Consider the following 17,987-nt stretch of genomic DNA (forward strand, 5'->3'; position numbering starts at 1 on the left):
TGTTACTTTAAGCCTATGTGAAGGAAGCAGGAAATTTGGAACTCTCCATTGGATAAACCAATCTCTAACTCCTATGAAGATATATTTTAATAATCACAGACTTTTGGACAATAAAAGCTTTATGTTGTCCATAGTTGGAGATACATCTTAACTGCTCATGTTCATAGTGGGCAACTTTGGATCAATAACAGTTAAAGAAAAACAGACATGTTCTTTAAAATGTTGCAAAAAGATTTAAAGATTAGCATTTTTTATTTGAAAACAAAATGCAATGGCAACAATGGTATAAGAAGAAACATTGCATATGACATTTTATATCCCTTGAATTGCCCATGAAAGCATTTAACTAACATTACACAGCAAACGGAATATCAGTAACATAAAGCACCACTGTTGTATATCATGTTAACAGCAGGTTCTATAACCAAGTCAAGCATATTGCTCACAATTAACTGCAATAACAAAAAGAAATCTGTGCTTCAAGCCATAATATACACTAAATACAAGAATGTATACAACAAATACCTACACGACCTTAGCAGATCTTTTCTGGTTATTGCTAGCGTTCAGTAGGTGCCACCCTACTCACCTTATTATGAGATTTACTTTATTTACCTCCATGTAAATAAAACATACAATGTACAAATTTAATATGGAATGAATGAGTCTTATCTTTCCAATATTGGTTAATAAACTCATGCCTGGAATGCCATAGTGGCACATAACCTTGAGTGTGCCAGTCAGTGCAGGTATCCGTATACAGGCAATCTGAGTATACACCCAAAGCAAAATTTACTGCCTATTAATTTGAAAGGGATTCCGCAGTCCCATTCAGACATGGAAATTCTGCTTCCCGCAATCCGCAAAAATATAAGACCAGTCCCTGTTAGCAGTTCAACCCCTTTTGATGGTGCCAACAGCGAAGCATGCCGTACTAATATTGACATCAAAATGCCACATTTAAAGTCAATTTAAAGACCACATTTAAAGTCAGTAAGGTGCGCTGGGCTATGTTTGGACCTACTGTACATCTGATCCACCATAGCGCCATAATGGCATTTTCATCCCCACTAGTCAAAGTAGATCTTCAGAAAAGTAGGAAGACATAAAGGATCTATCAAAGGAATTTTCTGGGACTGTAATATAAATGGCCTGTCCTAAAGTTTAGTCATCAATATTTCAGCCCTGAAAACTCCTTTAATTTACATACGGGCGTGGCATTTCATTTGTCATATAGGCAATAGAGAAATTTGTAATGATAATAAAAAAAAATAACCTACTGTATACATATTTAGAAATTAACACTGATGAAAAATTCTGAACATCTCACTGTTGCAGTGTTCTGTTAAAAGATGACGCTGTATCACAACCTATGCAGAACAAAGTACTGTAGGAATAATGCAGCAAAGCAACGTAGAGTAGCCCCCTGGCAGAGATATAACACTGCTTCACAATGTAATTGCTAAGCCATTATTGGATTATCAGCTAGTGATTTTGTTTTCTGTTAAGAGTTCATTTGTTAGATTTTTTTTCTATATTAGGATGTTCTAAATGTTTTGCTTTATTGTGTGAATTAAAACTCATTTTTCAAATATTAGATGAAAATATTATGTTCAACAAAATCACTGCAAGAGTCTTATTACTCCTAGCTTCCTGGTCTTTTATGGCGCTTTGGAGGCTGCTCTTTTGTGGAGGTTCACTCTGTATAGACAACCATGCTGTTTACTTCTTGTGAAGCCTCATCCTCAGGCATCTGAGTGTCTATAATGGTTTCAGTATGAAGAATACCTGTATTTTCGTCAGTTTCTATGACTGTATGAGAATACATGTTGGATTCTTTGTCTTCTTGTGGCAGTTCAGTCACAATATAATGTGTGGTACCTTCTTGAAAACTGTCACTTCCATTGTGAACCATGGCTCTGGCTAATTCTTCAGTGACAATAATCTGCGAGATTTCTCCATCTTCACATTCAACTAAACGCATTTGTTGTTCAGGTAAACTAAGAGTATGACTTTCAGTGTTATGCATTATTATATGAGGACCTTCTGTGGATACCATATGAACTGTACCTTCTTCATTAAGAATGACTTGGGTAACTCCTTCTTGGATCAGCTGATCTGCAGCAGCAGGATCACATACTGCAAACTGTAAGACCCCTTGGACCATGTTTTTGAAAGGAGAATCCTGGGAAGAGGCAAATCCAGAAGAATGCATGACTTGTTGGACAACTCCTATTTGTTCAATGCCTTGATGATCTTCATGTACCTCATGATACATCTGGATTTCCTCTGTATTCGATTCCTGATCATGTGACATTCTCACCAATGACTCTTCAACTACTTGATTTTCTTCACCGGGTTGTCCCTGTGCATCTTCAACGTTACCTAGCTCTGTTACAGCACACAGTAAAGCATCTAGAGCAGAAGAGGAATCAGACGTGTGTACACCCTGTGATGTGTCTAAAATACTCTGTGCCATCACTTGCTGTACTACATTACCATCAGAGTCAGTTACAGTCTCTATAGCAACTGACTCTGCAACATCGGTTTCTTCCATCGTGCCTTCAACCACAACGACTTGTGTTGCTCCATCCGACAACTGTTCACCAAGGATTTCTCCAGGAATGATGTTGCCCATGTGAGCAGCTTGATCAGTTGCTATGACTTGACCATCTTCTGTTATGTGCACGACTCTTGCCACCTGACCCGCCATGGCCAAGGTCTGCAAGGTGGCTGCTGCAGTTTCCTCTACAGAAGTGTCAATAGAGAAATTACCCTCATATTCATCAGAAAATCCCTGAATGATAATGACTTGTTGAACTTGTTCTGTTGCCTGGGAGGCTTTTCGAATGGTTCGGACATTTTCTTTAACTGGAGAAGCCTCAGCAGATGTAGTTGCAGTGAATGGGCTATTGGTTTCTACAAAGTTTGCACCTTGACCCTTCAGACGACATTCAAAGGATTTTGAGACAATACCTACAAAAGAAAAATGCAGAAATTAATTTCATGTTAATGGAGCTTTGATGCAATTTTAATACCAACAATAACTAGTAGACTGTGGTCTTCCTTGGTTTTCATTTAAAAGACATATAATCAGCTATCTGCAGAATAGGTGATATGTGAATAGTGCCAACAACTGAGACTCTCCCCAATCATGCGAACGCGGGTTCTGTGTCTGCCCCAATTGAACACTGATTTATTCAACTCTATATGCCCAACAAGGATAGCTGAGTAAAGCACTCTATGTTGTCCAGCCCATAAAGTAAAAGAGCAGAAGTGTATATGTGAAAATGCCAATTCATTCCAACAGGAGATTGTGAATGGTGGTGGTCCCAGTAGCCAGACCCTGACTGCATGGACACTCATCCCCTATCCTGCAGATAGGAGATACTTGACTTCCATGGGAAACCCCTTTAATACTGATAAATAAAAAACATAGATTGTAAACTCCTTTAACCCCTTCAGGACCAAGCCCATTTTGGCCTTAAGGACCAGAGCGTTTTTTGCACATCTGACCACTGTCACTTTAAACATTAATAACTCTGGAATGCTTTTAGTTATCATTCTGATTCCGAGAATGTTTTTTCGTGACATATTCTACTTTAACATGGTGGTAAATTTTTGTGGTAACTTGCATCCTTTCCTTGTGAAAAATCCTAAAATTTGATGAAAATTTGAAAATTTTGCATTTTTCTAACTTTGAAGCTCTCTGCTTGTAAGGAAAATGTATATTACAAATAAAAAATTTTTTTATTCACATATACAATATGTCTACTTTATGTCTGCATCATAAAAGTGACGAGTTTTTACTTTTGGAAGACACCAGAGGGCTTCAAAGTTCAGCAGCAATTTTCCAATTTTTCACAAAATTTTCAAACTCACTATTTTTTAGGGACCAGTTCAGGTTTGAAGTGGATTTGAAGGGTCTTCATATTAGAAATACCCCACAAAAGACCCCATTATGAAAACTGCACCCCCCAAAGTATTCAAAATGACATTCAGTCATCATTTTAACCCTTTAGGTGTTTCACAGGAATAGAAGCAAAGTGAAGGAGAAAATTCACAATCTTCATTTTTTACACTCGCATGTTCTTGTACACCCAATTTTTGAATTTTTAAAAGGGGTAAAAGGAGAAAATGTATACTTATATTTGTAGCCCGATTTCTCTCGAGTAAGGACATACCTCATATGTCTATGTAAAGTGTTCGGCGGGCGCAGTAGAGGGCTCAGAAGGGAAAGAGCGATAAGGGAATTTTGGAAAGTACGTTTTTCTGAAATGGTTTTTGGGGGGCATGTTGCATTTAGGAAACCCCTATGGTGCCAGAACAGCAAAAAACCCTCACATGGAATACCATTTTGGAAACTAGACCCCTTGAGGAACATAACAAGGAATAAAGTGAGCCTTAATACCCCACAGGTGTTTCACAACTTTTGCATATGTAAAAAAAAAAATTTTTTTCCACTAAAATGTGTGTTTCCCCCCAAATTTCACATTTTTCCAAGGGTTAATAGCAGGAAATACCCCCCAATATTTGTAACCCCTTCTCTTCTGAGTATGGAGGTATCCCATAAGTTGACCTGAAGTGCACTATGGGCGAACTACACTGCTCCGAAGAGAAGGAGTCATATTTGGCTTTTTGAGAGCAAATTTTGCTCGGGGGGCATGTCGCATTTAGGAAGCCCCTATGGTGCCAGAACAGCAAAAAAAAAAAAACACATGGCATACCATTTTGGAAACTAGACCCCTTGAGGAACGTAACAAGGAATAAAGCGAGCCTTAATACCCCACAGGGGTTTCACGACTTTTGCATATGTAAAAAAAAAAAAAAAATTTCCACTAAAATGTGTGTTTCCCCCCAAATTTCAAATTTTTGCAAGGGTTAATAGCAGAAAATACCCCCCAATATTTGTAACCCCTTCTCTTCTGAGTATGGAGGTACCCCATAAGTTGACCTGAAGTGCACTATGGGCCAACTACAATGCTCAGAAGAGAAGGAGTCATATTTGGCTTTTTGAGAGCAAATTTTGCTCGGGGGGCATATCGCATTTAGGAAGCCCCTCTGGTGCCAGAACAGCAAAAAAAAAACCACATGGCATACAATTTTGGAAACGAGACCCCTTGAGGAACGTAACAAGGGGTACAGTGAGCATTTGCCCCCCACTGGTGTCTGACAGATCTTTGGAACAGTGGGCTGTACAAGTTTTCATTTTCACGGACCACTGTTCCAAAGATCCGTCAGACACCTGTGGGGGGTAAATTCTCACTGCACCCCTCATTACATTCCGTGAGGGGTGTCGTTTCCGAAATGGGGTCACATGTGGGGTTTTGTTTTTTTTGCGTTTGTCAAAACCGCTGTAACAATCAGCCACCCCTGTGCAAATCACCTCAAATGTACATGGTGCGCTCTCCCTTCTGGGCCTTGTTGTGCGCCCCCAGAGCACTTTGCGCTCACATATGGGGTATCTCTGTAGTCGGGAGAAATTGCGTTACAAATTTTGGGGGGCTTTTTTCCCTTTTACCTCTTGTGAAAATGTAAAGTATAGGGCAACATCAGCATGTTAGTGTAAAAAATAAAAAAATTTTACACTAACATTCTGGTGAAGACCCCAAAATTTCCTTTTCATGAAGGGTTAAAGAAGAAAAAGCCCCCCAAACCTTGTAACGCAATTTCTCCCGAGTACGGCGATACCCCATATGTCGCCCTAAACTGTTGCCTTGAAATACGACAGGGCTCCAAAGTGAGAGCGCCGTGCGCATTTGAGGCCTAAATTAGGGATTTGCATAGAGGTGGACATAGGGGTATTCTACGCCAGTGATTCCCAAACAGGGTGCCTCCAGCTGTTGCAAAACTCCCAGCATGCGTGGACAGTCAACGGCTGTCCGGCAATACTGGGAGTTGTTGTTTTTCAACAGCTGGAGGCTCTGCTTTGGAAACAGTGGCGTACCGGCGTTCTTATTGGGGGAGGGGGGCTGTGTAGGGGTATGTGTATATGTAGTGTTTTTAACTTTTTCTTTTATTTTGTGTTAGTGTAGTGTAGTGTTTTTAGGGTACAGTCACATGGGCGGGGGATTACAGCGAGTTTCCCGGCGCAAAATTTGCTGCATCTCAAGATGCGAGAAACCCACTGTAAAAGCCTCGCCCATGTGAATGTACTCTGTACATTCACAGGGGGGGGGGGGGGGTGCACCAGCTGTTGCAAAACCACAACTCCCAGCATGCATGGTCTGTTAGTGCATGCTGGGAGTTATAGTTTTGCAACAGCTGGAGGCACACAGGTTAGGAAACACTGAGTTAGAAACAGACAATGCACCGAGCCCTGCTCATCCTCACTGCACCGAGCCCTACTTGTCCTCAGTGCAAAGAACCCTGCTTGTCCACCCTCACTTCCTGTATTTGGTCTCTTAACAGAGACACACAGGCAACAGCTGCAGAGACAAAAATGTACACCGTTTTTAACCAATGTATATTACAAATATACATATAATGCTATTTTCTACATTATATAAAGCTTTTGCTAATTAAGGAAAATAACAGTAGATAAATAAAAAATCTAGTATCATGTAATGTGTTAATACAGCTTTGTAATATATACACATATATTTATATAGTAGAGTTCACAGCAGTTTAAAAGGATTCTTATGAAACCTGAGAAATCACAAGTCTACAGTAATTCCTGGTCCTTTTAACAGGTATAGGAGTCAAAGCAGATACTATAACCAATTTTTTCATTTCTATCTTTTTGGCCAGCAGGGCTCTATGAGTGGCTGTCATGGGAAAGGGTAGATGAAAATGAACATTTTCAAAGCTCTAAACAGTTTCTAGGTAATATTATACAATGAATCTGGCACAATGCTGTTGAATTAATTTTTGGCAGTGCTTACACAGCAAAGGCACGCGCTATGGTATCAGTACTTTCCACTAGCAATTTCAGTCATTCTGGAGCTGGGGAGAATGGAGAAATATTGCAAGGAGAAATGAGGCATATGCCAAATGGTCAGACAGAAGACACTGGAATATGAGTCCTTCTGAGTTCAATTTTGTCAACCACATATTACCATACAAAATGTATAAAGGTCTGCGTGTGTGTTTCCACAGATCAAGAAAGAGCAAAGAAAAAAATTGTGAGGGTTAAGGGTGAAGAGGTATAGTGGGGCAAAAAACTATTTAGTCAGCCACCAATTGTGTAAGTTCTCCCACTTAAAAAGATGAGAGAGGCCTGTAATTTTCATCATATGTATACCTCATCTACATTGTCTGATTTTTTAAAGAATTTCTTTGCAAATTATGGTGGAAAATAAGCATTTGGTCAATAATAAAAGTTTATCTCAATACTTTGTTATATACCCTTTGTTGGCAATGACAGAGGTCAAAAGTTTTCTGTAAGTCTTCACAAGGTTTTCACACACTGTTGCTGGTATTTTGGCCGATTCCTCCATGCAGATCTCCTCTAGAGCAGTGATGTTTTGGGGCTGTAGCTGGGCAACACAGACTTTCAACTACCTCCAAAGGTTTTCTATGGGGTGAAGATCTGGAGGCTGGCTAGGCCACTCCAGGACCTTAAAAAGCTACTTATGAAGCCCCTCCTTCAATGCCCCGGCGGTGTGTTTGGGATCATTGTCATGCTGAAAGACCCAGCCACGTTTCATCTTCAACGCCCTTGCTGATGGAAGGAGGTTTTCACTAAAAATGGCCCCATTCATTCTTTCCTTTACATGGATCAGTCGCCCTGATCCCTTAGCAGAAAAATAGCCCCAAAGCATGATGTTTCCACCCCCATGCTTCACAGTAGGTATGGTGTTCTTTGGATGCAACTTAGCATTCTTTCTGCTCCAAACACAACGATCGGAGTTTTTACCAAAAAGTTCTACTTTGGTTTCATGTGACCATATGACATTCTCCAAATCCTCTTCTGGATCATCCAAATGCTCTCTAGCAAACTTCAGACGGGCCTGGACATGTACTGGCTTAAGCAGGGGGACACGTCTGGCACTGCATGATTTGAGTCCCTGGCGGCGTAGTGTTACTGATGGTAGCCTTTGTTACTTTGGTCCCAGCTCTCTGCAAGTCATTCTCTAGGTCCCCCCGTGTGGATCTGGGATTTTTGCTCACCGTTCTTGTGATTTGACACTACGGGGTGAAATCTTGCATGGAGCCCCAGATCGAGGGAGATTATCAGTGGTTTTGTAGGTTTCCATTTTCTAATAATTGCTCCCACAGTTGATTTCTTCACACCAAGTTGCTTGCCTATTGTAGATTCAGTTTTCCCAGCCTGGTACAGGTCTACTTTCACAGCTCTAGTCTTGGCCATAGTGGAGTTTAGAGGGTGACTGTTTGAGGTTGTGGACAGGTTTCTTTTATACTGATAAGTTCAAACAGGTGCCAGTAATATAGGTAATGAGTGGAGGACAGAGGAGGCTCTTAAAGAAGAAGCTAAATGTCTGTGAGAGCCAGAAATCTTGCTTGTTTGTAGGTGACCAAATATTTTTTTTTCCACCATAATTTGCAAATAAATTCTTATAAAAAAACAGACAATGAGATTTGGGAGAACTTGCACAATTGGTGGCTGACTAAATACTTTTTTGCCCCACTGTAGAGTTTTTGTGACAATATGAAGTCACTGTGTTGATATACTGTCTAGGGATGTGTTCACACAGTGAATAACACATTCATTATTTTAGACTACCAGCGATGCTGTCATTAACCATTTCACTTTTTCAGAGTGTACTCCAGTGAAAATTATTATTTTGTTTTTATCAATTGGAGCCAGAAAGTTAAACAGATTTGTAAATAACTTTTATTAAAAAATCTTAATCCTTCCAGTACTTATAAGCTGCTGTATAATACAGAGGAAATTCTTCTCTTTTTGAATTTATTTTCTGTCTGTCCACAGTGTTCTCTGCTGACACCTCTGTCCATGTCAAGAACTGTCCAGAGCAAGATTGGTTTGCTATGGGGAATTGTTCCTGTTCTGCACAGTTCCTGACCTGGACAGAGGTGTCAGCAGAGAGCACAGTAGACAGACAAAAAATAAATTAAAAAAGAAATGAACTTCCTCTGTATTATACAGCAGCTGATACGTACTGGAAGGATTAAGATTTTTAAATAGAAGTAATTTGCAAATCTGTTTAACTTTCCTGCACCAGTTGATTTAAAAATATGTTTTCTACCGGAGTACCCCTTTAACTCCTTCTCTGCCCTAGACTCACAGGGATTTTTTCATTAACACCTTCACTATCCTAGACCACAAGAGATACTAGCATTAACTCTTTAGCTCCCCATAGACTATGATAAATGCTAACATTAAACCCTTCTCTTTCCTAAACGACTAGAGAAAGTCGCCACATTCCACCATCCTTTAAATGCATTAGAGAGCAAGATATTCTGGCCAGATTATTCATCTGATGCCCCTTCCCATCAGTCTCTCCACTAGTAGTCTATTAAACACACACAGTTCTAACATTTCTATTCCTTGTTTCTTCCTGATATATACAGTGTTTCACCGTCCGTCCGGCAGTGTCTTTGGTAAATGTTCGAGTGTGTAAAACCAATAGTATGATGTGTAATATGCAGCAGAACTTGATGATGCTATCTAACTAATTAAAACAACTATTCTCTCACCCAATTATACCACCCTACACACTAAAACACCCCTGACTATGAAGGATCATATCACTAAGCCCTTAAACCAATTTATACAGGCGCAATTACACTTTAACTGTTAAGCTACAGGAAAAAATGGATTAACCTCTAAGGTAGGTTTTAGAGGTTGTCAATAAAATATTCAGGTGGTATACGCATGTTAAAGAATTTTTTTTAGCAGCTCTCCTCCTGACACCCTTTTCATAGAAAAAAAAATAAATTGCTCTATTCATGATTGTAACCCCTGAAGGGAGAGTGCTGCAGCTGATGCCAAGTAGGGATTCTCAGAAGCAGGAATCAGCACTTTTTCTTTTCTAAAGTGCAATGGACTACAGTTCCCAGCAACTCTTACATCTGTATGTCTCTACAACATGGAGGGATTGCAAAGGTGTCATTGTAACACCATCTGCAACCTTTTTTACTTTACTTGATTTGGTTTTAATGCTATGGTTTATCATTGTACTGTATGTGCATGTACAATACAGTCTCACAGCTCCTGGAATACTTTCAGTATAACTTTCTGCTCTGGTCTAAATTCATGGCCCCATGCTGTACCTTCCACATAGTCATCTGGTACCCATTCACTTTAGATTACAGTTGATAGAAGAAAATTAATATTTTTCAGGTCAAATTTAACAATTAAAAATCTTTTAAGCCAACCAGTAGGAGACTGTTATCGCCTGAAAAGAAGTCAGCCAGTTTTACATTTTCAGCCAATGCATGGACAAGTGATCTTTTACTGGGGAAAGATCTTTAAAGCACAAGTAAACTTTTAGGAAAGAATATTATCAAAATGTTTCTAGTGCCATGGATCATGGATAGCCAATTTGAACAAAAGTAATGGGCTAATATATGCATCAGACAATCATTCTGCAACCATGTGATCTTAAAGGGGTACTCCGGCGCTAAGACATCTTATCCCCTATCCAAAGCATAGGGCATAAGATGCCTGATCGCGGGGGTCCCGTCGCTGGGGACCCCGTGATCTTCCACGCCGCGCCCCATTAGAATCAGCCCCCGGAACGTGCTCGCTCCGGGTCTGATTACTGGCGATCATGGGGACGGAGCATAGTGACGTCATGGCTCCGCCCCCTCTATGCAAGCCAATGGAGTGGGCGTGACAGCTGTCACTATGCTCCATCCCCGTGATTGCCAGTAATCAGACCCGGAGCGAGCACGCTCCGGGGGATGATTCTAACGGGGTGTGGCTGGGAAGATCACGGGGGTCCCCAGCGGCGGGACCACCGCGATCAGGCATCTTATCCCCTATCCTTTGGATAGGGGATAAGATGTCTTAGCGCCGGAGTACCCCTTTAATTCAGCATATATGTAGTAGCAACTGTATAGGCTGAAACCTTGGTTACCTTGCAGCCCTTTTTATTTGTTTACTTCACTTTTTTTTTTTCATCTTAACTTTTTTTTTTTTTACATAGTCTCATTTTGGGAGCCAGTTTACCTTAATGAGCATTCTCTTTAGAGCCATACTAAATATGAATTATCCACAAAAAATGTTGTAGATTTGATGGACACAAAATCAGACCAGTGCACTTGACTCCATACATTGTATTGACCTTTCCTCTCTATATTGTCTCAATTATAGTATAAGAATGGTATAGAAATCCTTCTAGCCTCCCCAACCTCACATGGGGACCACAAATAAATGTAGTGTATACATCAACCGTGTTTGTAAACTGCTGTTGTGGATATATTCCCATATTGTATAGGGCTGGGTATCTGATGTATAATAGATTTCCTGGGTGTAAGTTATGTTGGATTTTATACTTTCTAGCTCCAATAAATATTCAATTCAGAACAGTTGACTTAATCTGTTTGAATCCACAGATGAGTTAAGCCACTGCCAGGCCATTAAAGCAAACTACATGGGTAAATACTGCTGTCATTGAGGGGTGTGATGGAGTTTAACTACTCCAACACTTTAACCTCAGCATTGTGAAGCCCTTGCTATTCCATCACAGTTCATAAATGTGATTGCAGGTCCATCTTTTGATTCAGCAATTTAATAACTTCAAGTGCTGTCAGTATTGCTTTGAAGAATTGCTCCTATAAAATATAAACGCCTCAATCATACTTTAAAGGATTTGCCCACTGAAGAATTCTCCATTTCAACTTTAATGAATGAATGCCGAGCTGAGAAAAGGAATGATAGTAAAGAAAGGAACACCATAGTGTACATTATACCATAAGTGTAATGCTTTTACAACAAGCAAAAGCAGTAACAGACAAAATATAGTAGACAATGTCCCAATTATAGTGACAATGTTATCTTCTTACTTAGGAAATCAAATCGTAGTTTGCAATATTTATGGTTTATGCAGTTTATATTGATTTGGAGTTATGCACACATAAATGTTCTGTCCTGCAAAGGTAAAATAATAGAAATAGTTTATTATGATAATAAAATTCCAATTTATACTGTAGAATCTAAGAATTTAAAGGGGTTCCGCCCCTAGACATCTTATCCTCTATCCAAAGGATAGTGGATAAGATGTCTGACCGCGGGGGTCCTGCCGCTGGGGATCCCCGCGATCTTGACTGCGGCACCCCAGACATCCGGTGCATGGAGCGAACTTCGCTCCGTGCCAGGTGACTGGCGATGTGGGGCAGAGGCTCGTGACGGCCTTCACGCCCCTCCCATAGACTTGCATTGAGGGGGCGTGGCCGTGACATCTCAAGTGGGCCCTGGCCGTGACGTCAAGAGCCTTTGGCACTGCACCCAAAGCTATAAACGAACGCAAGTTGCAGAGAGATCCCGGTGGTCCGAGCGGCAGGACCCCCACGATCAGACATCTTATTCCCTATCTTTTGGATAGGGGATAAGATGTCTAGGGGCGGAGTACCTATTTAAAGCAGTTATCCCAACTACTTCACTAAATGTAGTAGCCAAGCAAATAACTGTGGATCCTCCTACTAAAAAACTTCAAGGGAAACTGACAAGCTGTTAACCTGCACTAAACCCAACACACTTGGTTATAGTGCAGGTAAATAAAAGTAAAAAATGTCTTACTTACAGAAATTGGTGAAGGCATTCACATATGGCCCCAGTTGCTGTATTGCTACATGTCTTCTCTGTGCAATGGAGGCTAGGAGCTGACTTGCCGAGCTTCCCTCCCCCTTCTATATGCCGCGCAATGCCCAACCCCGATATGAATATTTAATTTTCTTCACTGCTGTCATGTGAGCGCTTGTAGCAGAGCACGGGCGCTGCTCCCTTGCTACACCTGAAAGAGTGGTGCTTGCGATCTGCTACAAGCAGGCTCCCCACCTCCACTGTGCAGAGAAGAGCTGTAAGCAATACAAATAGTTTCAAATGGTTCTTATCTGCTGACTCAGTCTACTAAAACATAAATTTGCCATAATAGGCTATATTGACATGAGTCTTTCAGATGACACAACCCATGTTTTTTTATATTTTGAATTGTTTGTTTGGTGCACCTAAATTACTTTGTTGCTTATCAACAGACTACTACACTGCATCCTACAAGGATCAGTAGTCAGTCCCCCAAAATATGGCTGCAAAGTTTGTCGTGTGTACTGAAAATACTGCTAAGAAATTACCCCTTTCTCCAGTGAAAATATCAAGTAAGAAGATAATAGTAGTAGTAACTCAGATCAGTGTCATCTCCTTCTGCTCTAAATACAGTATAATCCATAGCATGTGATAACCTAAAGTATGTGAAGACAGAGATTAGAAAATTAGAGATTTGACAAATTGAGCCACAATAGTTGATAACAGGAACATATCATCTAAAGGTACTTATACACTTTTAATAGATGTAGGCCAAATGTTTGTTCAGCCGACAGCTATTTCTCCCATTCTCCAGAATTCTCCCATTCTTTATAAGAGGTACGGCTTCAATCTTTTTCTTTTTAATTCTTAAATTCAGTTTTGTCAACATCTTTGAATGCATAAAGGTAAAAGTAGGCAACAGGAGCGTCAAGCTGCAGTCCTTGGCCATACTGACCCACTTACCCTTCACTCTGGTAATATCATTTGTCGTGAGGGGGGGGGGGGCTTGGAGGAAGTCAGGAGTGTGCAAACACAAGCTCCATAATTTTCTAAGTTCAATGTGAAAACTTCATTGGTCTCCATAGTGATGTGACATTAAAGGGGTTATACATAATTAGAACAACCCCTAAACAGTACCACTTTTGTTCGGGGTTGTGCATGCTATTGCAGCTCTTTAAAGTGAATGGGGTTCAGCTGTAATACCATGCACTCCATGTGGACAGAGGAGGTGGTGTTTTTAGAAGAAAACATTCCTAATCCTGGACAATCCCTACTGAGCATTTAGAACACATTGCGATATCAGCTGAGTAGCAGGCCTTATTGCTCAATATCAGTCCTTGTAAATACATTTAAATACTTAGCCAAAAAATGGTCCTATCAAAGTAAACCAAACATGGGTTTGGTTAACAAAAAAAAAGATTTTTCTCTTTTAACACTGCAGCTAATACATCACAAAATTAAAAACTTTTTTTGTATTTATGTTCATCCATGCAGCAACATCAACTAACTTATATTTATATTAAAATAAAGGAACCCCCTTAGCTGGAACATCGTTTGATCTTGAAGGCTGGTTACAAATCCAATTGTTAACAATTCATACATAATGATTATTATTTTAGAGTTACTGTTAAGAAGCTGGTGCCCTTTTGACTGTTAAATTGCTGATTACAAATAACATAAAGGTATGGAAATCACACTAAATTTCATTGCATAAAAAGAATAATAAACTCCTGGACAAATACTCTTTCACGGATGCATTGAAGCAGATTTACAATTATAGGCGCATTTATATTTAAGAATGAATATATTTATGATAAATACATGAATCAGTGCCGAAATACAATGAAATTTCATGTAGATATTTATATTTAGTAAATGTAATATAATTTCAGACACAGGGGTTTTTATTTAAGTGAAGAAAAGCATTGTTGTGCGAGAGTAATACTGACTATATTTAACAAACTCCTTGAGTTCTACACAATAAACCAGTATCTCGACACTATGCCTGGATGGCACAACTTGACTTTATAAAGACAGCCTTATGGTAATTATTCTGAAAGTAAAGTTCTGTGTTTCTTTTGAGCTCTAAGTGATGGTGAAGCGACAGTTCTAATTCAGACCGACTACTAAAGAGGTGTTTCATTTCGAGGGATGCAGTGAACAGAGAACTGGTCCCCTTCCAAGAAATCTGTCTCTTTTGCAGAACTGTTATTTATCAACTATAGTCTTTAGTGAATATTTTAACCAACCCCCCTCCCCTTACCTACAAATGTCATGATTTTTAAACATGAACCTCAGATTTGCATTTTCCTTCCATCTTTTCCTAAACATGGCTCAAGCTTCTTGTGCCAGGTTGGATGGAATTAAACTGCAATTTAATATCTTCCCCTCCCCCACTCTCATCTTCTCAAAGCCCTCCTTCATTTTTTATTTTTTTTTGGTTTATGTAAAAGGGGGAGAGGAGCATGTACCTGGCAACGCTGTGTGTTGTTCTTTATTCACTGTCATTATTTTTCTTCCCCTAAGACAGAATTCACGGAATAAATACTTTATGCTTTTGTTAAGCGCACATTTAATTAAAATGTACAGAATTTGTGCAGTAAACGCGAATGAAACAAATAAAACAAGGGCCCCCCTCTCTCGAAGGCATACGTTGTGAATGAAAAATGTCATTACATGCTAAAAAATTTTGCAGTAAACAGGGTCTACAGAGAGAAGTTTCCCTTATAATGACATCCATAAAATACACAAATGGCACTTTTAGTACCATCCTGAATATGGCATTTTCTGTGCTCTACACACAATCTAAATGGTTTGATCATAGAGCATAATACTCCATTGGGTTTATAGAACAATCAATGTTCCATAAAATGATGTATTTATCCAATAGTAGGCTCAGCAGCTAGTGGTGTATGACATTGTAGGGCACTGGTGTTGTACTATTCTGCCGCACACATGCTGGTTGTAAAACTTACCTAACACTACTTCACCAACTTCATCTCATCTGTGTAAAGCAATTTGTTGAAGCTTCAGCTTAGTTTAAAAAAATAAGAGACTTGTAATAAAAATTCATGGAATTTTCAGGAGAAGAAAGTGGTGACAGAAGAGAGGTCACACTGTGTCGGCACTAAAGGGGTCAAGAGTCATTTGCTGTCCTAAAACAGAAAGTAGATTTCATGCATCGCATAGCAAATAAATATGACATTACAGGGGTTTGATTTTAAAAGAGAAGCTTCATCTCAGAAGAAAGTCCACTAGTCTGTTAACCTTCCTGCCTCTAATGTGACTGAGAGTGAGTGTTCAGGAGGAGATGTGCAGGAATTATAAATTATACAGCCCCTTATTTGTGTTAGGTGTAGCGTTAAGGCCCTAACATACACAGACAATATTTCTGCACTGGAAGGTAGTATAGAGGAACACTTAATACATTTTTATGCCACACACAGAATAAATAATGTCAGTTTTTAGGCAAATGGAAAGGGTGCAAACTCCTATTTAATGGGGTCAAAGACACAGCAGTATCACAATCACTGATATATATAAGGAATATGCAAAGCAGCTCATCACACTACCTTCTCAGGTAGCATGCCCTAAGATCAGCTCTCTCTCCAGTTACGAAGTCTCAGAAACTGATTGGGATTTATGCCATGAATCCCAATCAGTTTCTGAGACTTTGTAACTGGAGACAGAGCTGATCTTAGGGCATACTACCTGAGAAGGTAGTGTGATGAGCTGCTTTGCATATTCCTTACCCAAAAATCCTGCGGAGTGCTAATGGCCCTTTTGAATCTCCGTTCTACACCGGAAACGGTGCTTCTCCCTAAGGAGTATACTTGTCCCTTTATATATATATATATACACACATACACCTAAAGTGGGCAAAAAAGTATTTAGTCAGCCACCAATTATGTTTCCACTTAAAAAGATGAGAGAGGCCTGTAATGTTCATCATAGGTATACCTTAACTATGAGAGACACAATGAGAAAAAAAATCCATAAAATTACATTGTCTGATTTTTAAAGAATTTATTTGCAAATTATGGTGGAAAATAAGTATTTGGTCAATAACAAAAGTTAATCTCAATACTTTGTTATATACCCTTTGTTGGCAATGACAGAGGTCAAACATTTTCTGTAAGTCTTGACAAGGATTTCACACACTGTTGCTGGTATTTTGGCCAATTCTTCCATGCAGATCTCTTCGGAAGCAGTGATATTTTGGGGCTGTCGCTGGGCAACACGGACTTTCAACTCCCTTCAAAGGTTTTCTATGGGGTTGAGATCTGGAGACTGACTAGGCCACTCCAGGACCTTGAAATGCTTCTTATGAAGCCACTCCGTCATTGCCCGGGTGGTGTGTTTGGGATCATTGTCATGCTGAAAGACCCAGACACATTTCATATTCAATGCACTTGCTGATGGAAGAAGGTTTTCACAAAAAATCTCAATACATGGCCCCATTCATTCATTCCTTTACATGGATCAGTTGTCCTGGTCCCTTTTCTGAAAAATGGCCCCAAAGCATGAAGTTTCCACCCCCATGCTTCACAGTAGGTATGGTGTTCTTTGGATGCAACTCAGCATTCTTTCTCCTCCAAACATGACGAGCTGAATTTTTACCAAAAAGTTCTACTTTGGTTTCATCTGACCAAATGACATTCTCCCAATACTCTTCTGGATCATCCAAATACTCTAGCAAACTTCAGACGGTCCTGAACATATACTGGCTTAAGCAGGGGGGCACGTCTGGCACTGAATACTTTGAGTCCCTGGCGGCTTGGTGTGTTACTGATGGTGGCCTTTGTTACTTTGGTCCCAGCTCTCTGCAGGTCATTCACTTGGTCCCCCTGTGTGGTTCTGGGATTTTTGCTCACTGTTCTTGTGATCATTTTGACATCACGGGAGGAGATCTTGAGTGGAGCCCCAGATCAAGGGAGATCATCGGTGGCATTGTATGTCTTCCATTTTCTAATAATTGCTCCCACAGTTGATTTCTTCCCACCGAGCTGCTTGCTTATTGCAGATTCAGTCTTCCCAGCTTGGTGCAGGTCTACAATGTTGTTTCTGGTGTCCTTCAACAGCACTTTGGTCTTGGCCATAGTGGAGTTTGGAGTGTGACTGTTTGAGGCTGTGGACAGGTCTTTAATACTGATAACAAGTTTAAACAGGTGCCATTAATACAGGTAATGAGTGGAGGAAAGAGGAGACTCTTAAAGAAGTACTCCGGGATGGGAAAATTGTCCTCCATACTGCCGGCAGTAAAAAAATAAATAGGTACATACCTCAAGTCGCTCCTCCAGTCCCTCCAGTAACCCTC

The 17,987-nt window shown here is 40.0% G+C and overlaps 1 protein-coding gene across 5 annotated transcripts in view; it reads right to left on the minus strand.

Annotated features, from left to right (window-relative positions):
• Positions 1 to 228: 228 nt before the first annotated feature.
• ZNF407 (zinc finger protein 407) overlaps positions 229 to 17,987 on the minus strand; it is a 598,515-nt gene continuing 580,756 nt past the window's right edge. For all 5 annotated transcript variants that reach the window (XM_056521427.1, XM_056521429.1, XM_056521428.1 and 2 more), the window contains exon 9: positions 229 to 2,976. In XM_056521427.1, coding sequence (XP_056377402.1) covers positions 1,697 to 2,976 — 1,280 coding nt within the window. In that variant the 3' untranslated portion in view covers positions 229 to 1,696. The remainder of the gene's footprint in view (positions 2,977 to 17,987) is intronic.

This window comes from Hyla sarda, chromosome 5, assembly GCF_029499605.1.
Source record: "Hyla sarda isolate aHylSar1 chromosome 5, aHylSar1.hap1, whole genome shotgun sequence".
NCBI lineage: Eukaryota > Metazoa > Chordata > Amphibia > Anura > Hylidae > Hyla > Hyla sarda.